This window comes from Onychomys torridus, chromosome 1 (genome assembly GCF_903995425.1).
Source record: "Onychomys torridus chromosome 1, mOncTor1.1, whole genome shotgun sequence".
Taxonomy (NCBI): Eukaryota; Metazoa; Chordata; class Mammalia; order Rodentia; family Cricetidae; genus Onychomys; species Onychomys torridus.
The window spans coordinates 86,926,456-86,953,298 of NC_050443.1; the positions used below are offsets into that span (position 1 = coordinate 86,926,456).

At 49.4% G+C, this 26,843-nt stretch overlaps 1 protein-coding gene across 2 annotated transcripts in view; it reads left to right on the plus strand.

The window, feature by feature from the left end:
• Tub (TUB bipartite transcription factor) overlaps positions 1 to 26,843 on the plus strand; it is an 80,385-nt gene that overhangs the window by 44,479 nt on the left and 9,063 nt on the right. Inside the window, exons 1-5 of one of the 2 annotated variants that reach the window (XM_036188817.1) lie at positions 13,641 to 13,986; positions 21,953 to 22,004; positions 22,370 to 22,532; positions 25,110 to 25,253; positions 26,458 to 26,625. In XM_036188817.1, the coding sequence (XP_036044710.1) occupies positions 13,949 to 13,986; positions 21,953 to 22,004; positions 22,370 to 22,532; positions 25,110 to 25,253; positions 26,458 to 26,625 (565 nt within the window). In that variant the 5' untranslated portion in view covers positions 13,641 to 13,948. Of the gene's footprint in view, positions 1 to 13,640; positions 13,987 to 21,952; positions 22,005 to 22,369; positions 22,533 to 25,109; positions 25,254 to 26,457; positions 26,626 to 26,843 lie in introns of those variants that run through there. The other variant, XM_036188808.1, reaches the window with a different exon arrangement.

Below are 26,843 nucleotides of genomic sequence, written 5' to 3' on the forward strand. Positions count from 1 at the left end.
TTTCTCTGAAAAGTAGGTACATTAACACCTAACCTCCAGAATTGTATGTGAGCTAGCAATAATAATGGGAAGCCCCTAACACTATTCAGGCACACAGTAGAAAGTTTCTGTGGCTGTAGATACCTTCATTGTCCTACAAATCATAGACTTCCAGCGTGTCCAATTTGGAGTCTGACAGACATGGAAGTCTGATCTAGTGACTTCCATTTATTAAATCTCACAACCCCTTGATTTGCCCTAGGAAATAATTGCAATTGTCTACAGATAAGAAATGATTTGAGGTGACAGAGCAAGTCAGGGCTGGAGCTATGGTTGGGAGACCAGGAAGTCTGGCTGCAGCAGCTATCTCCAAAGGTTGTGCTTTTTCTGCCCCTGGTCCCTCCTGCCTGGAGTCCTGAGCACCTCCAATATTCTCCCACCCATCCTGCACAGCCTGCAGTTCAAATGGCTTCCTGTGATCTCCCTTCAGGTCACGCCGTTTCTCTCCTCTTTTTGTTTTTTATCATGTTATGCTAATAACCGTTCATTTTGTGTTATGGCAGTTGAATTTATTCTTTGACAGTTCCATGCGCGAATATAATAAATTCTGGTCACGCTGATACCTCCTCCGCTCTTATCCTCTGTCCACATCTACCAGCCTTCCACTCCACCAAGTCTCCATCCCACTTCCACATCTTTTTGTTTTTGTTGTTACTCTATGACCCACTGGTCTAACCAGGGCTTCCTACAAGAGCATGAGTGTTGTGCTAGCCACTAGAGCATATGTAACCAACCAGTAGATACATCACTGAAGACAGCGACTTCACCTACAACCCTCAATTGTTTTAGCTCCCCTGGGGTGGGGAACAGGGCCCCATGAGCCCCTCCCCCACCTGTGCCTGAATATGTACTAGTTTTGTTTTGTGCGGGGCTCCATGCCCAGCTGTTGTGAGTTCATTAGTGTCATAGCTCTGGCATGCCCATAAGACAGCATTTCACAGACCTCTTTTCTATCATTCAGCTCTTCCTGCTCCCTTTTTCCAGAATATCCCTTAAGCCTTGGAGAGGGTAGCATGGGGGTCCTGTTTAATGCTGAGCATTCAATAGTTATTTGTTCTGGACACTTTGACCAGCCTTGACTCTCAGTCTTAACCACCATTTGCTGCAAACAGACACTTCCTTGATGGAGGCTGAGAAGAACACCAGTCTCTGGATATAAACATAAATATTTAAGAGCAATTTTGACACATCCAGTTAATAGCACAAAAGTAGTAGAGTTTACCTTAGCAATGGGCCTTTGACTGAGTCAGCTGTACCAGGCATAAACTCCCACCTACAGAGTTGGCCTCAGATTTAATCAGAAAGGAGTTGGTTACCTCCCCTAACAGTCATGCCATGATCACACCAATAAGCACTTCGTGTATGACAAGTTGTATTGTGGCATATGAGGTCTAAAGTTGGGGAAGACTTTTCTCTTCAACCACCTCTATAGCAACCACTGGCACCAAAGGATCTGTTGTGCAAGGCTGAGACTGTTGTCTGCATCTATCAATGTCCTTCACTGACCTTTGCCTTCACAGCCCAGGCCTGTGCCATGTCCCATTCATCTCGAAATCCTCATGATAACAGGGCTGAGTACACAGTGAGCCTCACCAAACAGATCTGGCCTATGAGGTCCCTTGGTAATTCGAGGAGGAAAGATCCAAATATCTTCCTGTGCTACTTTCTAGAACTGCTGTGGAAACTGCATCCCAGACAGCTGAGCTAAAAGGGCCACCAGAGGTCATCTGTATTAATCTTTATCTTTGCGATGTTGGACTAAGGCCCAGGAAGGGGGAAGGCCCAGCCCAAGATTGCTCAGCAGGGAGACGTTATGGCTGGGATTCAGACCCCTGGCTTGTAGCCCAGGGGTCTTTCTGCTCTAACCATTCTATCTTGTCGTCTTTCTCTGCATAAACCTCTTGCCACAATGGTAACAGTTACTTGAACTGAAAAATCAGCCCCTGGCCTCATAGCTCTAAATCTCTCTTTGTTCCCCTGCAGATAACAACCATGCATAAATGTAAGCTTTTGACATTTCACTGCTTTCTTTAGCATTCTTAGTATTGGGTGGGGGGCAGGGGTGATTGATGATTAAATTCTAATAGAGAAATGAATATTAAGAGCATAGCTTTCTAGGGGTTTTGGTTTTATTTATTTATTTGCTTTGTTTTTATTTGTATGGATGGGTGTTTTGCCTGTATGTATATCTGTGTTCCATGTATGTGCTTGGTGCCCATGGAGACCAGAAGAGGGCATCAGATTCCCTGGGACTGTAGTTACAGATATTTGGGTTGCCATGTGGGTACAAGGAATTAAACCTGGGTCTTCTGGAAGAGCAGCCAGGGCTCTTAACTGATGTGCCATTGCTCCAGCCCCCGGGTTTCTTATTTTCATCAATTTGAAGATCCATGTGAGACTTAGGTCCACAGTCAAAGTATTGTAGTTACTATAGCTCTGTGCTTTGATAACTGTTAGGACTGGTGTTCCTCTTATTAATCATTTTCAGAATTTTCCCTCTTCACCTTCTTCACCTGTGTCCTTTAGTTTTGGCTCACTTCTCCCCCTTCTAGATAATCTTATTTTGGGCTATCCAGGGGAGGAGACTATCCCAGGCTGCTGTAACCCAGGTCAGTTAAACCTGGCTCTCAACATGACAGAGAGGCCCAGTGATTGGGTGGAAAGGGGGGGGGGGTGAATTAGTTAATTTTCTTATTGTCCAACAAGAGCCACTTAAGGAATTTGATTTGGGTCACGGTTTAAGAAGGCACACAGAGCATCATGACAGGGACAGCAGGGTGGCAGGAGGCTGAGACAGCTAGGCTACAGTTCATCTCTAGTCTGGAAGCAGAGAGAGATGACAGTGGGTGTTAAGTTTCACGTTCACTTTCTCCTTTTTAGTTAGTTAGGGACCAAGCTCGTGGAATGCTGCTGCCCCGATCAGGGTGTCTTCCCTCTTCAGCCAAATCTCTCTAGAAGGGCATTTAACATTGACCTCTGGCATCCATGTGCACCAGAACAAACATGTATGCACAGTTGAACGTGTATTCACACACACACACACACACACACACACACACACACACACACACACACACACACTTACCAAAGTGGGACTTAAGGAATCCCTGTATATTACTGAGCTTCAGAATCACCTCTTGAAACTGTTCTTTGAGTAAGTCTGTCTCATTAGGAAGAATTATTGCCTTTTTAAAACAGTCTTCTTGGGAATCTCTCCGAGTTGTTCACATAAATCGCAATTACATCTTATGGGTTTCTTCTTATGGATCACAAAGAGCCTCGTTTATATTATTTTTAAATGTTTCCTTCGCAACCTTGACATTTTAAATGAGATCTTTCTCATTTTCATTAATATTTCTCTATATAAAAATAGTACTGACTGTTTTCTTTTTATCTGACACCTCTGATGAATTCCAGTTCTTGTCATGTTCTTGTTGATTTCTTCAGGTCTTCCTGGGACCCCAATTTACATTTGCTATCATGTAAATAATCTGCCTTTCTAATAGAGTAGGCTAGTGAGTGCTCACCAGTGCCCCCCTCAGGAGCTTTAGAGAAATGCAGGTAGTCTGGCCCTGTAGCCTATGTAGATAGTGGACCAATTCCACTGAACCTCAACTGGGACCAAGAGCCTGGGCCTGGAAGGGTGGGATGGCAGGTGAACTCCAGAGAACAGTAACAAATGTAGACAGACCAAGAACCTAGCACGTGTGAAGACCAGTGTGGCTGGGGAGCAGAAACCATCAGCTTTGCAGGCACTTTAAAAAAAATTTGGCCTTGGAGCAAGGAAGTCGGCAAAGGATTTTAAACAGCAGGTGCAAGGATGGATTTGCATTCTGCAAAGATCACTCTCTGCCATGTGAGAACAGACTGCAGGGGGGCCAGAGGGAAAGGGGGTGCAGCTCCTTATATAACAACTCACACAGCCGAGGCTTTTGTATATTAACTGTTTAGCTCCTAGGACACACCAAGGAAGCTCATGGCAGAGTGTGCTTTAAAACCAGCCCAGATTATCGTGGGCAAAGGTAGTGGCATTGAGCATGGTGAGCAGGGTTAAACATAACAGGACCTAGTGACAGATCCGTTGTTAATGGGGAATGGAAGAGAGGAGGAGATAGTGGGGTTTCCACGTATCTATTGACCACTGGACTTTTCCTACTGTCTTGTCCCTCTGTTCCTTCCCATGGGGAGTTAGAAAATTGAGGCTGGTTGCCAGGATGCTTTCTGCCCTTCCCACCTACCTGTTTTCTGGGTATGGTTTGGGAGTCTCTTACTGGGTCTGAGCTTCCTGCTCAACCCTCCCAGAGCAGTTGAAGGCTGAAAGGAGAAATATTTGTTCTAAACTGTCAGATGGGTACTCCTACGGGTTTGGAGGCTTAGTGATCTAATCCCCTCCTCCCACAGATCTATACACTGAGGCCAAAGAATCTGGGGAGAGACTCTCCTATAGGCACAGAGAAGGCCAGGAACTCGGGCCTAGAACTTATTCTTCCTGATGTGAGACACTGGTTGCATTTTTAGAGCATGTGAAGATATCAGACCATGACATTAGCAGGTGTCTAGTCACCTGCAGGGGGCCGATGGAAGGTCCTAAAGCCCACTAGAGTGAAAAAGGTAGGGGGAGACATTGGAATGGCAAGAAAAATGAGTGGTAATAATTCACAGAAAGCAGATGGGCTGAAATGCAAGTATGGGAGCTAGGACACAGTACAGAGCCTGGGAAATCATCAGGGCAGTAAAGCAAAGTGTGGCCTGAGCTAGAGGAATTTCATGCCTCTGAAGGCTCTGCCCACAGGGAACAGTCTGAAACCTCTGTAGTTCTTTCTGAGTGTGTTCCAGCTCATCCACCTCCACGGGAGATCCCCAGAAGTCCTGACAACCTGTGAGGGTTGGGCTAGAGCCAGCTAGCCTGAGATCTGCAGCTCAGAATCAGGGGCTTGTCCTGCTGAGTGTATAGTCCTCGTCCTTATGTCCCCACACCCTGCTGGGCTCAGGGCAGAAAGGGGAAGGCCCTGCACTGGGAGGGGACTGCAGAATAAACACAGGCCTGGAGAGAAGGTAGACCATGATGAGGCCCAGGATCAGAAGAGATTTGAGGCAGGCAGGCAAGCCTGAGAAAGTGCTTCCCATCATGCCTTCCACCCTGGGCGTGGTCTCACCTAAGGAAGTCTGGAAACTAGCTGCACAGTGCCTCATCATAGTGCCAGAAGTCAGACACACAGAAAGGAGAGGAACCTGCCCCACTGTCTTCTAGTGCCAGGCAGGACTTCAACTAGGGTCACCTCTGGTCATCCCTGTCTCCTCTGTGGGCAGCAGCCCTGTGGCCCAGACCTTGGCTGCGGCTGAGTAAATCCCTGCATTCTGACCACCCACAGCACATCTGCTTCTTCCTGTGTAAGAGCTCCTCGGGTCCCTGTGAGCCATCAATGAGGTCTGCACTGGTGCTTTGCTGCCCTTCCCTGAGGGCTCAGCAAATGATGTTACCTCACATACCATACGGGAAGCAAGGCCACACTCTCTCTACTTCACAGATGAGAGTGGTCCTTGGCGCCTATGAAGTAGCAATACCAAGAGGACGAGAATTAAATCCCCCTCACTAAAGCTTGCCTGTGTTTGCTGCCAGTGTCTCTTCTGTGGATCAGGAGGACTCTATCCTTACTGCAGAGTTGAGCAAACTACAACTATCTTTTACCTCCCAGTGGTTGTACTATAAAATATCAAAATGTCTGAGAAAGCTCGTTCTAGATAGAACCTTTGGGATCATCCTGCTTTTCATGAGGCACAGAGCAGGCTCCTCAAGGTCACAGCATGTGAATGACAGAGTCCTGACAGAGCCCAGGACTGTGTTCTCTCCTCCCCCTCCCCCCGTGTGCTGGCATCTATAGGCCTTTTATAGAACTGTCATTTCCATCCCATAGATGGGGAAACATAACCAGTGAGGAATACAGCTTAATTCCACTCCTGTGGTGCCACCCTGTGAGATCCAGCATCTTCAGTGGCTTTGGAATCTGATATTTATGAGTCAGCAGTAGCCATAAAGAAGGGGTATGGACTCCCCCACCTCAAAAAAAAAAAAAACATATCAGGGCATTTGGAATAATAAATTTCACAAAGAGTTGACATTATATTTCAGAGATTGATCCCTCTAGTTAGCTTGTAAATTCAGGAGAGGACTGTTTAAAAATGCATTCTAACCTTTCAATAACCTTGGTTTTCTTAGATAAGGGGAAAAACAGGTCAAAAATCCACACTCCTGGGCTTTGCAGCAGAAAGGTTATGGAATAAAATGTCCTTTGCTGCAGGATACAAAGGAAAGGGCTCTCTGTTGACAAAGGAGAAGGCTCCGCCAGATAAATCCTGTCTTATGAACAAATGAGGGCTCCCCCCTCCCTTCCTGATCAGCTTATTCCCTGTTGCTTATCTGTAAATCCAATAATGCCAGTACAACAAGCACTCCTGGAGTCTGGGCGCAGGGGCCTGGTCCGCTTATCTTCTATTTTGAACCCTAGCTTCAGTTCCTGGGAGAGCTAGACTCATCTGCTTGGGGGGAACACAAGCTGCCCCAGGTCAGGGACATGGTGCTTCTGCTCTGGATCTCCTTGCCCAGGGGATGCTTAGTGCCTCAAATGGAGCACAGTTGTGCTAGATGAAGGGCAGGTACAATGATTCAGCATCCTTCCTGTACCTCCTGGCTTCCAGTACAAATAACCACAAGCTATACCAGTGAGAAACCCTGAGCTTCATCCCCAGTACCCATGTCAAAGGTAGGGCATGGTAGCCTGTTCTTGTAATCCCCATGCTAGGGAGGTAGAGCTAGAAGGACCCCTGGAGCTCGCTGTCCAATCAGACTAACCTAAAAAAAAGAGAACCCTGGGTCCCATCAGTAGTCTGTCTCAAAAGATAAAATACATGCCTCCTGAGAAACAACTGGAGGTTGGCCTCTGGCCTCCACGTGGGAACATGTGCACACACCCATGCACACACAATAAATAAATAACCAGACTAAGACTTGTGGACACTTCTTCCTCGGCTTGCATTGGTAGAGAGCCACCTGCAATGTAATCCTAGGACCGTGTCATATCACCCAATATAAACCATCTACATGGTTTTAAATTGTTTTATTTCTCAAGTGTATTGTGCACAGACAGTGTTTGTCTATCTCCCTAGCCCTAGGAGATGGGATGTTGTCTCTGCTATGCTGGGATCACTAGGTCTCAGGTGCCAAAAGCATTGTTAAGAGGCACTGGGAGCATCTGGAAGGAGGAACCGAAGATAATGGAGGATCTGGTCCCTTGAGTGGCATAGCCAATGGCACTAGACTGTGCCTTTCTCACCCTGGGCAGTTTTATTTTTAATGAGACCATTCATATATTGACTGTATCCTAGGACATTAATCTTTTCCTCTGTCTTTAGAATTTTCCCATAAAAGATGCTTTATGATCCATCCAGTGAACTCAGAATTATTTATCTGAGTCCCGATCAATAGACATTCATCCCCACCCCTGCTGATTTCCTCTATTCTAAATAAAATGTTAATGAATATATTTGTGCATCAATAGGCATGTTTCCCTTAGCTAGAATTCTGGAACAAGAATGAGTCAAGAGCTCAGCCTCTTACTTCTTTTTTTCTAGAGGATGACAGTTGAACCTATGGGCCCTGGAACTCTCTGCTGCCTAAATTTGAACTTGGATTCTATTGTTTATTATGTGCACGACCTTGAGCAAATTTTACACCTTTTTATTTCTTCATCTGCAAAATGAGGGCCATCGTAGTAGCTATCTCAAATGATGATGCCAGGAGCCGTGCATAACTAAGTGGAATAGGCATGACTCATGAGACATCCTAAAGCAAATTTATTTTTGTCCCCTATGATCTCTTTACATTTATTCTGTGCGGCCTCTTTCTCCCTTAGAATTAGATGAAATTTAGTTCTAAGACTAAATCTTTGGGCTTTTATGGCCATTTTCAGGCAATCCAAAGTTGTCTTATCTGTCATCTGTCCTATTACACTAAAAATAACTCTGTGTGTGTGTGTGTGTGTGTGTGTGTGTGTGTGTGTGTGTGTGTGTGTGTGTGTGATGTGATGCTAGGATCAAACCCAGAACCTTGTGCCTGGTAGGAAAGTGTCTACCATTGAGCTGCATCCCCAGCCCCAACTTCAGTTACTTTAACAACTCTTTCCCAGTACAGGCTGACACAGAACAGCTTCCTGCAGGGAGTGGGAGAGCTTGCAAAGAACGACCTTCTGCTTCCTTGATGGAAGGAAAGAGATAGGAGGAGGGGGTCAGGGTTCTTCCGTGACTGTACTGAGGAGCTGCTGTTATTTTCTGCCCTTCTCTCCCTTTGGAGTGCCATTGTGGGGACCTGGAGACCATGCTATCACTGTGGCTCCTTCTAGCAGAGTCCTTGATGTAGGTATACTCCCTCCCTAGAGCTCCTTCTCAAGTTCCTTTCTCGGGCCCTAGAAAACTCACGCTTGCCTCCCCCATGGTATCATCACCTCCCACATTGGGAGACCGCTTAGCCTGAGTCCAAGCCAGTCACACTTCACTATCCTGCCAAGGTCAGGGGCAACATACAGGACCCACTCCTGTGCCCTTAGTCTTGCACACCTGGGGCACAAGCCTCTACTGAGTCCCCAGCAACCTCTCTGCCGTCCGTCCGAGAAGAGGCAAGTCACCACTGGATCTGTGTATTTGTCAGGCATGCATCCACTGTCTGTCCACTCTCCCCCAAGACCACTGTGGCCACATACTAAGTTCCACTGTGGGTCTCTGCAAAGCCTCATTCACCTGATCTGAGATGAAGGAGGAGATAGACTCCTCCACACTTTGCAATCATTAGGCGTCACTAGGCCCTAAGGCTTTCTCTAACATTCCTACTAAACCTCCCAGGACCTTCTTGGTAGCCTCTCTTGTATGTGCCAAGATGCTCATGGAACAGATCCAGGCTCTTCCAAGTCCTGCTTAGTGTGTTACCCTCCTCTTTCGAATGTACAATCTATGATCTTTGACTGGAACGTGGAGCAGAATTCCATTTCATCACCCATCACCCAGATGTGTTTTTATGAACTACACAGAGGACTGCCTGGCAAAGAACACACACAGCAAATGACAGTCCTGCATGTCCAAGCCCAGTGGTTCTCTATTTATCATGCACTGATTTCATAACTCTTTTGTTTCATGCCTTCAGAGATTAGAGCCCTGAGTCTATGTGATTATCTGCTATTGTATTCAACAACACTTTGGAAAATAGATGGGCTGGTTCTCTAGTAGTTGTTACCCTACATGTTATCAAGACAGCCATACGCCTGTTTACCTTCACTTCCACCACAAAGGAGCTGACAGCCTTTGGAGCTCTTTTAAATAGGACTTACACGGGGTGCTGTCTGGCTACTGACATGCTACCGTCTACTGCACAGCTTTGAAAAGCACTGGACTGTCTGAGCACACCGGTGCTCAAAAGGATGTCCCATCTCATAAGCCAGTTATTCTCATTATAAGCTCATCAAAGATACTTAATCTTATAAGAAGAATTGTGTTCTTATTGATACGCATTTTGTCCTCACCCTAATTTTATCCCTTATTCTCTTTTCCTACTGTCCATCTAGGAGTTTTCCATATTATTTATTATCCTTGTCTCCTTTTGGTTATCTTGTCCCTAGTTATAATTATCTAAAGGTTACTCCTGGGCACTTTATTACCAGCTTAAAGCCCTTCAGTGACTCCCCCTTGGTTATAGGATAAAACCCAACACCGTAGCACATGATCTAGCTTTATTCAACTTTCTAGGCCCATCTTCTGCCACCAGAGACTGTTCAGCACACTGCTTCACACACTCCTCTGTCCGTGACGTTGCTCATGACACCTAGTTTGGAGTGAGCATGGTGTCTGGTGTTCATAGACTCTTGGTAACTATTATTTCCCTCTTTCCCTTCTTACCGGTCTACAAAATTCTTCCTCATTCTTCAAGACCCAAATCAACCATTACCCTTTTCTATCCGCAGGGGGGCAGCTTTCTGTGCTCTTTCTCCTGCCAGTTCCATTGACTGCTCCTCCTCGGTCGCCCCGCCCCCCAGCACTTGGTTACTAACAGTCATCATTTCTCTCTTTTTCCACTGCAAGAGTGACAATTCCCTAAGAGCAGTCTTGCCCCTTATCCCTGCCAAAGCCACCAAACCCTGCAGCAGCCTTAGGGTCTTGTAGACGCCTGATTGATTTGGATTGCTGTTGTCAGACTGCAGGGTCTCAATGCCAAGCCACCAGACAGGGCCCAGTCTATATACATTTTCATTTATTATTCATACCCCTTGGCTTCCAAAATTGAAAGAGGTGGCCTCATTCAATAAACTTGTCCTAAGCGTAGAAGAGGTAAGCTTCTGCATAGCAGTAACAAAGCGCTAGAATGCAAACTCTTCCCTAGATGAACTGATCTGTGAGAAGAGCTGGCATTGGGTCCTCAAGCTTAGATGGCATTCCTTCTCATGTACTGTCTCCAGTTTATTTTTTAAAAAATGCCTAAAGTATGATGAGGAGAATTTAAATTTCTAGCAAATATTCCACGCTCACAGTATTTAGACCAGTGGTGAGGAAGGCGTGTTGGGTTTGCTGTGTAAAGTGTTTCAGTAGAGATGACCTTGCTCTTGGAGCTAGATGCCCTTCTTCAAAGTCACTTATGGGTTGGGGATTTAGCTCAGTGGTAGAATGCTTGCCTAGCAAGCACAAGGCCCTGGATTCGATCCTCAGCTCCACATACAAAAAAAAAATGTCACTTATATAGCACACTTGTAAAAATGTACAATGTTTAGTCGTGGCCTAGTCTAATATTGTGTATATGATTTTCTAGAGTAGCTTTTTGATGGAGGCACCAGGGTTAACCTAAAAAGTGAACCATGGGTGCCACTCAAGTGGGAAAATCCTCCATGAGTTGTGAGTTGATAGTGAACACTACAAACCCTGCAGAATACCCACATCCTCCTCTCCCACCACTTAAAAAAACACATCTCACCAATGTTCTTATATAGGCCTGCTCTGTCTATAGAGAGGCTCACAGGGCTCGCTTGCTCTCTCTCCCCTCACCCCTCTCCCAGACTGACAGTCTCCAGTGGCTTCTCATGTGCTTACTTATGCAGTGGCACATGGTTCCTCTTTCTCTTGAACATCACACACACACACACACACACACACACACACACACACACACACACTGGCACACAGATCCTCAGCTTCCCCATATATGATGTGCACACATACTCAGACACATGTTCACACACAGGTGCATACAGACCCTTGTGAATGCACACAAGCTCTTGATCCTTCCACATCTTATGTACATAAATATTCTTTGGTACATACACACTCATGACTGGCACAGTCTTCCTGGTTCTTCTGAATCCCATGTGTACACACAGCTCATGCAGAAAGAGAAGCCATGGAAACTGTCTTATTTCTGCACCTCTCTCTACCTCCAGATTATGCTCCCTTAGGACAGAGCCTGAAGAGTCTGTTTAATAGATTCAATTATTCCAGGCTCCTGAGACCTTCCAGCTTAATTCTGATTGCATTAAGGTGTCAGATAATTTGGGAAGAAGGGGGAAACGCAGCCTCAAAGTCAAGACGGGAAAGTCTTCTAGACGCTTGTCATCCTGAAGAGGTAGAAAGCAAATAATTATAACCCTGGCAGAAGTGGCATGGACAACGGGGAGTTCAGGGACCAAAGCCTCCTGCACATCTTTTAGGCAGGGGTCTGGCCCAAAGGACAGAGGCCTCTGGGGAGTAGTTTTGCTGCTGTGCTATGAGCTGCCAGGGAAGGGGTACCAGCCAGCCCCTCTCTACTGCCCTTCCTGGGAGGCCGTGTGGAGACCAGGTAGGAGACCTGAAGGCAAGAGCCTTGCACTGCACCTCACTCTCAGCTGATTTCCCCTTTATTTAGAGGTCCATGGTGATAGTAATAGCCCTTAAGAGGTTGACAAATATTCAAAGATAACAGTATTTAGGGAGCTAAGATTCCTTCCTAGCCAGAGAGGGGCTTGGGAGTGTACTCACGAGCACTGAATGTGCTAGGAAGAAGCAGAGGGTGAGGAGTACGGACTTCGAGCTGATATGTGATGCTGGCTTCACCAGGGACCACCTATGAGACCCTGAGCATGATGCTTGTCTGCCCTGGGCCTCACTTCCCTCTGCTGAAAACAATATGTATCATATGAATACACTTCCTAGAGTAGTACTAAAAATTAATGAAGTTATACAGATCTCACCTAACAAAGCCCCAACTCCTGCAGTCCATTGACCGTTATTATTGTTTGGAGTTTGTGGGGCAGACAAGGCTGAGAAGCTGCAAGAAGACCCAGGTGGAGATCCTGACTTCGCTCCAGGACAGTAAGATGGGATCCACCCTGTGGGAGGCCAGCTCCCACTTTTTCCCCAGGGTACTCTTGAGGAGAGAAGGGTAAGAAAGGTTAGAAATATAGTAGAGAGAGAAACAGGCAGGAACACAGGATAGCTTCAGGAGGGCCTGGATCCGTATCCACCAGCCCATCCTTTCTCTTCTAAAGGGTTTTTTATAGGAATGCCAAGGGAGGAGCAAAGACCTCCCCCTAACACAGCCAAGTGCAGACCCTTCCAATCACCTGGAAATCAATCACCTGGTAGTCAAGTCATCCTCTAATGCTGCCCTGCTGGATAAAGCAAGCTCAGATCTCACTAGGAAACCTCTGTGGGCCTCCACACCACCCTAAACATGAGGGTCATTCCCATTCTCTTCCAGTCCTGCCAGGGCACCTCCCCATAGGTTCTCTTTTAAGGCACACCTGAGCACACCCAGGAGCTGTGTAGGGACTGTGCTCATAAGTTATCCCTTCCCTGATCCCTAGCACAGGGTTCAGGCTGGCCTTTCAGCCTGCTACATCGCTGAGCACCTTGCACTTCCAACTAGCCCTGCTATGGATCTGCCACCCTTCTTTCCCCTGCCTGTTATTAACCGTGGGTCCTGGTCACAGCTGGGACCTCATCAGCATTCAAGGTTAAGAGGATCTTTCTTGAGATTTCGCTGTCCTCTAAAGGGGCTTTGAAGGACGAGAGATCCTGGTTCATTTTCAGCTCCAACACTTCCTTGCTCCTTGTCCTTATGTCTCACAGTTCATTCTCTGGGAAATAGAGATAAAATATTTGCTTCTCAAAACTATTGTGCCCACTAATGCTCCAACTTTCTAAGGGCCTGGAGTGCAACAATTAACATAACCTTCCCCTTGGTTGTGGAAGCAAAGACAGGAAGTGTTAGGTGCAAAAGAAGGACCCTGGCTGAGGAAACACTTCCACTAAAAGTAAAGATCAGAAGGTTCTGGGGGCAGGCATATGAAATGGAAGGTTGAGAAGGAAGCAGGCCTCCGTACTCAGACCAGAGACACCTCTAACTGGAGTCCCCCTACTCTGCGCTGTCCCGGGTAAATCCGAGATAGCTGAGGTCCTAGAGGGAGAAACTAGGGCTGGGTGACAGCGTCCTTCCTAGAGAAGGGTGGGTGCCCTGCGATCTGTATCCTCGGGCCGGGGTGGGGTCTCCGCTAGGGCGGGACCAGGGGCGGGGCGGCGACTGACACGCAGAGCTCAGCCCCGGGCGCGAGACCCGGCGCCTGCGGTGCGGTCTACCTCTCCCGCCTCGGGCGCGCTCCAGCCCGCGCGCTCCCGCAGCCCCGCGCACTCCCGCCGCTTCTCCCTCCGCGCCGCGCCGCACAGACAGCCGCTCTGGGAGCTCGCGGCCGGGGCCCTGGCGTGCAGAGAGGGCCTCGGCGGGGCCCAGCGGAGGGGCCCGGGAGGATGCGGCCCGGGGCGGCCCGAGAGCTGAGCAGGGTCCCGGCGCCAGCCCCGAGCGGTCCCGGCCTTGGAAGCCGCAGCCGCCGCCCCGCCCCCGGGAGACATGACTTCCAAGCCGCATTCCGACTGGATTCCCTACAGGTACGCGGGCACTGCTTCCCCAGCCCCGGGGCGCGTGCGGACCCCCACTCCAACGCCGAGGGCGGGGGGAGGGCGGTAGCTCGCTGCCAGGGCGCACACCACCTCCCAAATCGGGATGCAGCGTCGGTCAGGTCATCTGGCCTGGAAGCAGGGCTCTGATGCCCTCCGCATCCTTTCCAACACCGAGAGCGCGGGTTGGAGGTGCCGAGATTTTTCATCCCAACTTTGAGGTTCTCGAAGCCACCTGCCCTCTCCACCCTCAACATCCCAAGGGTTCTGAAAGGATCCCTGGCCTTGTTGAGTCTGGTAGCATACGGAGAAAGCAACTGCCTTGAGCCGCCTCCTAGGCCCAGCACCCAGGACATGCGCCTGGATAGCTTGTGCGCACACCCCTGCATCTTCACGCTTGCACACATAGGGCATCTGCGCGCTGGGCCAAAGGTGCCCATGCTGTTCAGTTCACATCCCCAAGGCATGGATTTGTGAGACAGTTAGAACCCAGACCACAAGGCAACTGACATATACATGAACCCATATATCTCTGTAGATCTTCATTCTTGGCCCACAGGGGTGCTTACTTAGAAGTCTGTGCATATTCACATCTGTATAGAAATACACCATATTACCTACTTACAAGTACTATTCAGTACCTTTCAGAGATTCAGTAATAGTAATGTGCTTGTTAAAGGTACTAACTCACAATACAGAAAATTGCTCTTACACGCTCACGTGGATTCAAGAGCCCTGAACCACCTCCTGTTCCTGGATACTTGGTTGGTCTAACCTAAGGCAGGCCCAGGTTTTCTTGTGTGGGAGGTGGGGGAGGGGTGGTCTCCAGCCTCACACAGGTGCAGGCCTTTCTCCATCCACTCAACTCAATTCTATTACCGGGGAAAAGAGCTCATTGCCATAGCAGCACCACATCCGTGGCCACTCATTGGCTCTCTAGTTGCCATGGGCTACAAGCTCTCAAAGCCTCCTGGAGAGGCATGTGTGTAAAAAGGGTGCTGGACTGCCAAGACCCACTTTTTTTTTTTTGCTGACCCAGGTGCACATTCAGTGGGTTGCAAAATCAGACACTCAGGACCCACGTGCCCTAGGCAAGGATGCTGAGCCCAGTCACTGACAGAAAGTGAATCTGACAGAGCCCTTCCAGGAGTCTGTCCAGATAGAATCCTAAATAGAAATCAGCTGGAACTGCCTGAAGCTTGTTAAAAGCAGGTCTTCCTACCAACAGGCACCTGTCAAAGGCCTAGGAATTTAGGGATTTTCTTGAGAATGATTACTGCCTCTGAGCTCAGCTTCTGTGGGAGCTCCTTGAGTTATTTTCTATCTTCCCAGCAACACACACACACACACACACACACACACACACACACACACACACACACACAGGATCTCATGCAGACATGTGAGCCCGTACCTCAGTCTCACATGGATAAGGGAGAATACTGATTGGGACCTGGGGACTGGGTTGCACTAACCCAAAAGACTACCTGCCTTTGACATATATCCAGGCTGGAGGTGCAGATAGTGTTGGGGCCATTCTGTGGTCCAAGGACCTCCTAGAAGTTGGTGCAGCCCTATAGAGCATCACTGACCATTTGTCTGCCAGCAGAGGTGGAAGGTGGTGCCTGTGGGCTGAGCAGACAAGAGTGCTGTGAGAAGTACCTTCAAGGGATCCAGTTGTAGGATGGTGGCCAACCATAGGCTACACTGCGACTGTGGGGATAACGGCATGCTTAGGTATCGACAGATGGAAGGCTGGGCTGGTCATGGTTCAAGGCTGGTTGTCCCAGGGACCCAAGGACTAAAGCAACTTGCAAAGCTTGTAGAGAAAAATCTACCTCAAGCTAGGGAGGTTTCTGCTTGCTACTGGAAAAAGAGACCTCTGGGAGGTAGGGTTATCTCTGAGAAATCTGTTACAAGTGCCCAGGGCATTGATATCCTGAAATGGGTGATTGACATTCAACCCAGCCCAAGTCTAATCATCACCCCCCCCCCATTCTCCCTCCCACACTGAGCTGAAAGCACAGAATCCTGCCACCCTGGAAGCCTGGCCCTGAAAGCAGCTTGGCACCCTGGCAGCCCACCCTGCTTCCTTTCTCCATTCCTGTCACCTGCTTCCTTGTTCTGTAGAGTAGGGAGGGTAGGTATTCAGCTGGGGGTGGGCTGCCATCAGAAGGATCGTCCCGTGCCCTGTCCAGTCTTTCTGGGCATGTACAGAGCCTGGAAAAGCACAGGGCTTGCGTAGACTTCCCAGTAGGGGAGGCGTGTTGAGAGAGGAGACTCAAGTGGCCCTTTGCAATACTAGGCTGCTGATTGCAGGCAAAGCCACAGGTCTGGTCTGGTGGCAGAAAACCAGGACAGAAGAAATGGCATATTTCTCGGCAGCCGGGCAGGGGGCAGTGCATGTACACGTGCTTTGACTAGCATGAGGTTTCCCTAATGCCGCAGCACGTCAGACTGGAATGTGGCGTATGGCGGGGAGAGACTGAGAAAGACTGACGAGTTAGTTCTTCTCATAGGGTTTTTCTCTCTCTTTCTCTGATGGTTGCATCCTGCATTCCCTAGGCTCCACTCATTTTCTTCAAAGCAGTGATAGTTGGTGTTAATCTTCTTAGGGGTAATTTTGGCTCAGTTTCTAATGACCGTGGATTAAGCTCATGTTCTGATTTAAAAGGGAGCCATTTCACCTATAAAGATCAACAATTAGAGCCACGGCCTGCCTTTTGTTTCCCATGACTAGTCATTTTCAGTTCTGCCCATCTTTCTTGACCGGTGTTTTTGAAGAGTGTTCGGTGCCTGTAGCGAATGACTCTGCCACTGTTTATAGGTTGTAGGTGGTAGAGCTCTGAGGAAGGACCATGGCTTCAGCCATATTGTCTTCAGTCCTTTCTTTTATTTATTACTTTTATGTGTGTGTGTTTGTGTGTGCCTGTGTGAATTTATGTGCACCGTGGCATTCTGGAGCTGGTGGAAGCCAGCAGAGGGCATCATCACATGCCACAGAACTGGAGATACAGGCAGTTGTAAATAGCCACGTGGGTGCTGGGAACTGAACTCAGGTTTTCTGCAAGAGCAGTAAGCATTTTTACCTGCTGAGCCATCATCCATGTAGACTCAACCTCAGTGTTCTTGCATGCAGTGCTCAGGGCTTCCTTCACCAAATCATGAACTCTTGGAGAGCAGGGACCTCATGTATGTCTGGCTGAGCCTTCAGCACTCCCCAGCATAGATAAAATGCTACCTCTATAATCAAAGTCATGTCACACTCCAGACAACATTTAGGGGTCTCTTGACTTTCTGGTCCCATTCCTGGGTTCTGAACACACCCAAAGTGTTCTCTCATCACAGCAAAGCCTCCAGAACTCCTGCAAGGTACAGCTCCAGGCCATAGCGAATCTCAGGCTGTGAGGGTCCACATAGGCCTCTCACTATTTCTTTGTTCCAAACATCTTCCTCCAGCCAGTTGGGACTGGCAAGCTCTACCTTGGGTTGAGTCTAAGGAAGACTCTGGTTTTCCTGTCCTTTGGGCTCTTGTTAGACACCCCACATAACCCCCCCCCCCACACACACACACCTTCAGCTCTGCTGCCAGGGTTAGCCTCGGGTGCCTTGTGTTGACAACCTCAGGCAATCTTTCTGGAAACTCCAGTTCTTACTCTTTGAAGATCACCAGCTGTAGTCACAAGAGTCATTTGCATGACTGATTATTAGAGAAGCCCATGGTACTTGCTTAAAACAACAAAATTGATTCTTGAGCATGCTCCCTGGTAGTTCTGAATTACCAAGCCAAGGCCCATGCCACAAGCAGCTTTAATTCTCATAGTGTGTTTGGGAACCCCTGGCCGGAAGGAGATGACCCATCCTCAGAGGTGAGAGACTGCCCCCATTTCCAACTGTGTGCCAAGCAGCTGCTAGGCAGTGGGAGTCATGGATATGGACTTCCTCATTCTGGTGTTTGGCACAGGGTTGCAGCCCAGACATTCTGGGTGGCTTGTTCTTATAGCCTATTGTTCTGATTCCTAGGTTCAGAGCAGCTTCTGCTGTGGCTGAGGAAAGGAAGGAGGTAGGAAGAAACGGGCAGGTTGCAAGTGGGCTTGGATGGGGCATCCAGATGGCTGAGTCTATCTCTGTGTTGTCCTGGTCTGGGCCTCTGGTAGTGATTAGCTAGCATTTACAAAGTGGAATGTAGGAAGAGAAGGATAGAAACAGGTTTCCTAATAATACTGGTCATACTGGTCTTTTCCAGCCCACAGCACAAGTCCTTAGACACCTGTCTGGTCTCTCCAGGGGCGTAAGTGGCTGTAGATAGCCTGGCTTCATGGGAGTTGAAGTTGCCACCCTTTAGACTCTGGGTAGAGCAGCCAGATCAGGGGATACTTTAGACCGGAGCCAGTGACTCGAACATTTGAATGTCCCTTGGCCTTCTAGGTCTGGCTCCCAGTAGGAGGTGACCATAATGAAGGAGCCGCCAGGGTCAGCTGGAAAACCCATCCATCAGTGCCCTGTCTCTGTCTGAGCCTCCTGGCGGGGCTGCAGCTGGCAGCCTAGGCTTGGCAGTGATTCCATATTTGGAACCAAAGTCATTAAAAAGCCATTAATGTCTCCTTGCATGCTTATCATTTAGTGCAGCCTAGAACGGTGCCCATCAGAAAGGCAGGCCTGGGAGGTGTTGTAAGAAAGACAGACACCTTAGGAATGATGTAGTGGAACTGAAGAGGCAAGGCTAGCCGGTGTGGTGCGGGCAGGGAGGGAGCTTTGGCTCTCCCCCTCGAGACAGCCGTCTTTGCTGCACTGTTTCTCAGTGCAAGCTGCTGTGCTGGGGGTCCTTTTGTCATTCACCAGGGAGCTTGTCTTTGTCTAGATGCGGTGTCCTCACTAGAATACTCCCCCACCCCCACCACTGCCCCTGTCCAAGCTTGTCGCTGCCCGCTGATTGTGATCTCCCAGTATCCTTGCCAATCTAGAAACCCGGCCTTCTCTGTGTGAACATGGGTGGTGGGTGGGTTATTACAAGGCCCCTTGTGTGCATCTTGCTGGGCCTAGAGAGGGTCATTTCTAACAGCAGTTCTTGGGCTGCCACGCACAATTCCTTTGGAACATACCCGATGTGAGTGAGATAGTGGGTGGCTATCTGGGCTCTTCTGATACATCTGTGACTTCTAGAATCTCTCAGAGACTGTACCCTTGTGTTCATCCTTCTCTGAAAGCCACAGTTAAGTTCCTGCTACTGTTAATCCCACAGATTTGAGAAGAAAGACCACTGACCTAAATCATTGCCAAATTAATTAAAGGAAGCTTTATTTGTGTACATGGGCTCTCTCTCCCTAAGGCAGAGTTCAAGAGATCAGCATTGGATGTGGAAAAGATAAGGTTTTTATAGCTTAGGAGTAGGGGGTTTCCAAATGAGGGTATTTGGGGATTACAGAAGCAGAACACAAGCATAACAAGGTGGTCACAACAACCTTCTGAAACAAAGGCATACATAGTTGCCATTTCCTGGAACAGGCAGTACAGAACCATTCGTTGTTAAGGTTAAAAGAGGGGCATAGCCCAATCCTTGAGAAACAGGTTTAATCATAAACAGGAATAAACCTGGTTTATCTTTACTATAGGATGGTTTATAAGCCCAAGATGGAGGCTGGCTGGTTTATCACTACCTGTATCTAATCTGGTAATCAACCTGTGACTCTTTGTCCATCTTCCCAAACAGGAAATGTGGGGATAGTGGGAGAGGAAGTACTAGCATTTGACCCCAGACACAACTGCATGGAAGGTCCAGGGCAGTGTGACAGCTGCTGTGATAAGAAAACAGCTCCCTGTGTGGCACAGAGCGGTGAAGTCACCACTTCAGAAACATCTTTTGCAGCCTCAGAGCCTGTCTGCAGATGGCTTTGCTGATGCACACCTTACCTTTTCTAGATGTCTCTAGAAATTTCATTGGCACTGAGGAAAGCATATTCTTTGTTCTGGAATGACCCAGGTAACTTCCTCTGTCCCCAGCACTGCCCTCTGAAAGAATGTAGCCTATGACATCTTGTAAGAGGTAAATATCCTCTCCCACTGGCACAGAGGAAGCCAATACCTGCCCTATGGAGATCACTCAGGGACTTTTGAGGCCAGGCCGCTAGCACACAAATGCCAGGATCAGAGGCTGCTGGGCCCAACCAGAGCATGTCTGGGTGTCAGACCTTTCTGCCCCTGCCAGTCACTGGATAGAGCCCTTACTGCATTTCTCACTCAGATTCTAGAAGCAGTGAGTGTGCACTGCTGTGGACCTTGGTGAACAGTGAGGCTTGGACATCAGTTGCAGGGAATGCTCTGCCCTTGTGTTACTGATGTGAGTAGTGGGGGTGGTGGGAAGTGGTGGCCTCTCAAGCCTTTCAAGGCCCTTAGAGTCTTGATTACCTGACATCTGTGCTCTCTCTGGAGAGCCAAGAGACCTAGGTCTCTAGAGGTACCCCACAGAGTCAGTGTGCTTTTCATGGCAAGATGTTTAACAGTTCAATCAGACTGAAGTTTTAGGCAGCTTGTTGGGGTCTTGGATCCTGGTAATGTGTGGGAGCCCCGGGTGCAGGTGCTCTTGGGCATGTGGGCCCTTGAACTCACAGAGATCCTCCTGGCTCTACCTCCCGAGTGCAGGCATTAAAGGCGTGCACCACCACTGCCCGGCGAGACTTATTATTAATTATAAATGATTGGCCAATAGCTTAGGCTTGTTATCAACTATCTCTTACAACTTAAATTAACCCCTATTTCTTATCTACATTCTACTGCATGGGTCACTATCTTTCTTCAACATGGCATGTTCATGTTGCTTCTTTCTGCATCTCCTGGTCATTCCATCATTCTTCATCCCAGTTATCTCTCCCTGTCCACAAGTCCTGCCTAACCTCTTCCTGTCTAGCTATTGGCCATTTAGCTCTTTAGTAAGCCAATGAGAGCAGCACATCTTCACAGTGTATAACAAGACTATTCCGCAACAGTTCTCTGTTCATATTCTGCCTTCCTAGGGGGGCAGGAGCAGTCTATGTGAGAACTGTCTGGCCTGAGACTGGTGGGACTCAAGGATCTGGTGCTCTTGGTACTACCTTGACCCTGTGTCCATGGCCAGGGAAGGGCTAAAAGCCATTTGCTGGGCTGTGCCTTAGCTAGTTGTGTCTACCCTGCAGTTATTCTTACCTAGCCCTGGCCTTGTCCTGGGGACACTGGTTGGCATTTTAGCCTCTCCCAAATGAGGACACTATGCCCTCTTTAGGGGAGCAGGGTTGTGTCAGTATATCCCCTATTCCTACCTGGGAGCCAGGAATTTGGGATAAGGAGATGGTCTGCCCTAGAGGACCCAGCTCATTCCAAAAAGGATGGAAAGAAGCAGATGAGAAGATGGTAAGGAACCGCAGAAGCAAGTCCTGGCATGAAGGCCAGCATTCTTGGGATTGGCTAATGACCGATGCTCCAGCTTGGACTCCTGGTTTCCTGTCAGGCTTGGCTCTACTCAGGCACCTGAAGGGGTTCCATCCTGTTCTTACCAGGGCCAGGATAGCTTGGGAAGTCCTCAAGGTAATAGAGGAGGATAAGCCACCAACATGGCGGAAATATGGCTTGGCCCGTTGTTTTCTGTGTTTTAAAGACAGGGTCTCCAGGCTGACCTTGAACTCCTGTCCTCCTGTCTCAATCTCCCTAATGCTGGGCTTAGAGGCATGATCCACCACACCCAGTCTTGGAGGCTTTGTTTAGTTTGTGCTGGGGATCAGATCCAGAGCCTTATGTACACTAAGGAGTGCTCTACCACTGAATGTTCCCTTCTTGTCTTGAATTAGCTCCTAGATGGCAGCCTCCCCGTTCTTTCTCCCTCCACCACATGGGAACCATGATAAGAGTTTAAAAGATGGGTGTGGGTTCTGGGCTACCTCCTGGAACCTCACTGGGCAGCCCTGAATACCTTTCTCTCCCTCTGCAGTGTCCTAGATGATGAGGGCAGCAACCTGAGGCAGCAGAAGCTTGACCGGCAGGTAAGTGAGGGGGCCGGGGCTGGTGGGAAGGGTAGCATCTCAGCAGAGGTGTCTGGGAGCAGTGAGTCCTCCATCTGGATGGCCCTGTCACATGGGTCGAGAAGTGAGCTCTCTGGTTTATCAGCTCTGTATTATTATACTAACCCTACCCCAGTCCTTGCCTCTTCTGCCAGGCTGGCAACTAGTCACCGGCTGCCAACAGCATGAGTCCTTAACCCAGAGAAGGCTAGAGAGACTCCAGTACAACTTCTGGAACCTAGCCCAGAGATCAGGGTGCTCCCTTTGGCCCCACTGTGGGAACCCCTTCCTTCTGGAGGAGGTGGTGGGCCAGTCCACCTCTGTGTGCCTGCCCTGTGCCTCTGTAGCGGGCCCTGTTGGAGCAGAAACAGAAGAAGAAGCGCCAGGAGCCCCTGATGGTGCAGGCCAATGCAGATGGGCGGCCCCGGAGCCGGCGGGCCAGACAGTCAGAGGAGCAAGCCCCCCTGGTGGAGTCCTACCTCAGCAGCAGTGGCAGCACCAGCTACCAAGGTACACCTTTCCTCTGCCCCAGGGACTGCCAGTCTAGGGAATCCCCTGCACTGGGGTACCACACCCTGGAGATTAGGGTGGTAGAGGGTTGTGAGAGACTGCAGACTCATCCTGTAGAGGTTTGCCCAGGCTGAGTGTTGTGCCGGGCTCAGGTGTCAGCTGAGTGAAGCAGGCAGAGAGACAGCCTTAGCCTTGGGCTCCTGTTTATGTTCAGATGGTCATCTTCTGTGTTAGGTCTCGAGGCCAAGAGGTTCAAACTTGATGGACTGGGGAGTTCCAAGGTCCAGGTTGCTGATCTGCAACATGTCCCTGAGATCCTGTGCCCACCAGCATTCTCTCCTATGAAGAATCCTTCTCCCACGTTCCTGCCTTACTCAGGCTAGGAGCTCCTGGGTCACCTGCCTTCTTCCTTTCTGAGCTCTTGCCTCCTCACTATGTGTGGTTTCTGACCTGTAGGTCACTGCTCCTGGCTGAGGACTGAATCCCCCAGGGCTGCCTTCCTTAAACTTGGTGCTCAGCAGAGCCCAATCTGGACATTCTCTCAGAGCCCATCCTACCCAGGTGTGACTCTTTTGCATCTGGGTGTCCAGGACTTTGTCCAGCTTAGGTTGGGTTCAGTGCCACAGGGTTTGTGAGAGAGAAGGCGAGAGATAGGAGCTAGACACACTCGGTCTTTACTGCCCTCTGCTGGGCTGGCGCCAGCCATGCAGGTGGCTGCTTCCTGCACAGTAGTAATGGGGAGTTACGCCATGGGCACCTACCTGGCTTTTGTAGGTAGGGTAGGAAAGATCTTAGCAGTGCTTTCTTCCTTCTGAGGAAGAAATCTCTTCCTCTAACCACTGGCCTTGCCCCCGCAACCCCACAATGTTCAGGTTCTTCCCTGTGTTCTGTTATCTCAGCTCTTCACCATCCTGATGCTTTAAAAGGAAGGAAGTAGGTGTCCTTCACCTATTGCATAGGTCGCAGCTTGGCACACTAAGTAAGGTTGGTCTCCATGTGCACACCCACCCTCTGAAGAAACCCATTCGTTCCTGATAATGAAGGCTGTCTCTGGGCATCTGTCAGGGCTGAGGATCGCATTAGGTACCTGATTTGCTGTGTTGTAATTTCATCCAGGGAAGATCCCCACTGCCTTTGGTCCTGTGCATCCTGGCTTGCCACGCCACTGCCTTACCATGGCAAGACTTGCTCATGGATGTGGCGAGTCGCTTAGCCTCTCCTGTACTTTTTGCTTCACTTATAAAAAGGGAGAATCAGCCTTAGAGCTTGGAAAATGGAAGAACCCACAATGTGTCCCAGGACCCAGACTCAGGTGATTGCTGTTCCCCACTGAGATCAGAATAGGTGAGGCCTTTAGGGGCCTTCCCCATGGGGTACACTGGGCATATGTGAGGTTCCTGCTGCTTCTCTGGGGCCCAAAGTCTTTGTCCAGCCTTGAGTGGTGGACAAAGCCAAGAGAGGCTGCTGCACACCTGCTGTTTGCCCAAGACCCCATGCTTCTGAGCCTGCCCACTAATGTCCCTAGTTTTTACTGCCTCTTGCCCTGCCCCCTGCTGGCTGTTGGTGTTAATGCAGGGGCTCACTGGTAAGGGAGTGACCTAAGAACTGACACTCTCAGTGGAAGGGTTTGACCTGTTGCCAAGCTCATTCATGGTATACGTCCATAACTCTCCTTAAGTATTCAGTGAAGGGATGCGGACTAGTGGCTGTGGGTACAGAGTAAGCAGGCAGATGTGGTTTTGTTTCCACGGAGCTTCCGTTCCACGTGGGTGAGAGTTTCAGCAGGTGGTCGCAGTGTATTTTGTGGGAAGAAGCCAGGCTGTGTGAGGAGGTGGCAGGACACTGGCTCTCACTAGGCAGTGGGGGACAGCTTCTCTGGAGCTTCCAGGAAATCAGAAGTAGGAATTAATCCGATGGGAAGGATAGTGCAGGTAAGGACACCATAACATAAAAGGAGTGAGGTTCGTGCAAGGCACTAAACCAGTCTGGTGTGGCTGGATGCATGCTGGGTGGCAGAGTGTGTGGTGAGGTTGAGGAAGGAGAGGAGGAGCCTACCAGGCTGGAGGCTGCTGGTTGTCTTGAGCGTTCAGAAGCTGTTCAATAGATTTTGAGCAGATTAGGGTCCTACTATGTGGAGACCATAGAGGACACCGGCTGTGCCTTTCCTGATACTTCGCTGCTGGTGTACCTAGCCCTTTGTTTCACAGAGCCCCTCCTCCCTTACACTGGATCCCATGGGCCCAGCACCCAAGACCTCTGCAGGCTTTCTGGAATATCTGTCATGGCTGTCATCTCTTTCGGAAGATACAGCCTTTGCGTCCTTCCCATCCTCCATGGCACATTCTCATGACACTCCCCCTTCACTTGCCCAGGCTCAGAACAGTTGGCTGACTTTAGTTCCTAGCTGTCGACTTCACTGTAGTAGGCTGGGCCTGTGCTTGACCATTGCCTGGTTGATGAGTGGGTTGATGAGACGGGTGAAGAGCTACATGAGGGCTGGTGTGGGAACTGTGGTCAAGTGGGAGTGCTGATCTCACCCAATACCCATTTTTCTGTCTTGGGTTCTCTCTTGAGCAGGTCAAGAGGCCGACTCACTCGCCAGTGTGCAACTGGGAACCACTCGTCCACCAGCACCAGCCTCAGCCAAGAAAACCAAGGCAGCAGCTGCATCGGGGGGCCAGGGTGGGGCTCCCAGGAAGGAGAAGAAGGGAAAGCATAAAGGTTAGCCCGACTTCTCCTCAGACCTCCTGGAGGCCTGACCTCGCTGTGGGGGTGGAGCTTATCCTCCATGAGCATTCTCATTGAATGTGAACTCAGGTGTGCTCAGGGTGCCCACCAGTGGGCCTTGTCTAGCTCATGAGTACCTTGGCTAGTTTGTGGGGGTGGAGGGCCTTTCAAACTTCCAGGAAGTGAAGTACAGCTTAGCTGTGACTCAGGACCAACCCCCTTCCTCCCAGCTTACCTCAGCCTGAGCTCCCTCATCCAGTCCCAAGCCAGGATGCTCCCTTTGGTAGAAGCTTCTGCTCCCACATCAGGTGTCAACTGTGCCTTATCATGTGGATTTCTCCCAACTTCCTGCCCTGTCCCCAGAACTCTCTGACCCACAGACCAGTGTCTGCCCCTCAGTCTAACAGATCGTGATGGTGGCCACTTCCCCGAGTCCTTTTTCCTGGCTACTGTTTCTTCAATCCTTGTTCATGGCCAGTGATTTCTAGGCCATTGTGTCATAGTTGAACAGTGGGGTGTCAGGGTCCTTGGGTTTCTGGAGCTGGCTATAGCACTGAGCAAAGCTCAGGCGGGCAGAGAAGCTGCCACCTGTGTGCTGGCTCTTTTTCTGTCACTCAGGCTGCAGCTCCTTGGGCAGGAAGTGTAAAAGAAGGCAGGCTCTGCTAACAGATGACAGGGCACATGGGACGGGAGGCCATGTGCTTGGGAAGGCGACTAGGTGCCAGTCACAGACTTTGAGAGAGGGCCCTATTTTAATGGTGTATGTGAGTGGATTGTACATGTGTGAGTGTGTGAAGAGTAAACACAAGCATGTGTAGCTTTTAGAGGTCTATGTCCAGGAAGGACTACTGGCCTCAACTATGGTTTGGATTGATCTTTGTTTTCTGTCTTGTTCTTTCCACTGTGCAGTTGATTTTGTAAATGGTTCTTGTCTGTCTTAAGGATGTGGAGTATTTCAAACCCACCCTTGGCAGTTACCTTGGGGCGGGGGAAGGACAGAAGAAATGAAGCCCATGTCCCTTTACAATTTACCAAGTATCAACAGGCTGACAGTAGTTATTAGTTGTTTTTTTAAACCAGTTTTGCAAATAAGATTTTTCAGAGGGCCCTGTCACCCATCCGTCTCCTTTCCTGGACACCTGAGAATGCAGGCTTTTCCTCTCCCTCTGGATATAACTCAGGAGTATCTGGCCTGCAGGCACCAGCGGGCCAGCGACTCTGGCAGAAGACAAGTCTGAGGCCCAAGGCCCAGTGCAGATCCTGACTGTGGGACAGTCAGACCACGCCAAGGATGCAGGGGAGACAGCAGCCGGTGGGGGCACACGGCCCAGCGGGCAGGACCTCCGTGCCACGATGCAGAGGAAGGGTGAGCCCCATGGGGGCCCAGCTGGGACCAAAGCTCAGTCCCAGGTTCTTGGATGCACTCTTTTCCAAGAAAATAGCCTTCTTATGTTTGGTCCAGTCCTTCCCTGGATGTCATGGAGGGGAATTATTGGCATCAGATGAGAAAGTTGGAGCCAGGGCTCCTGATAAGACCAAGTTAAGAAAAAGAAGTATGAACTGGCGTAGCCAGCCTTGCATCAG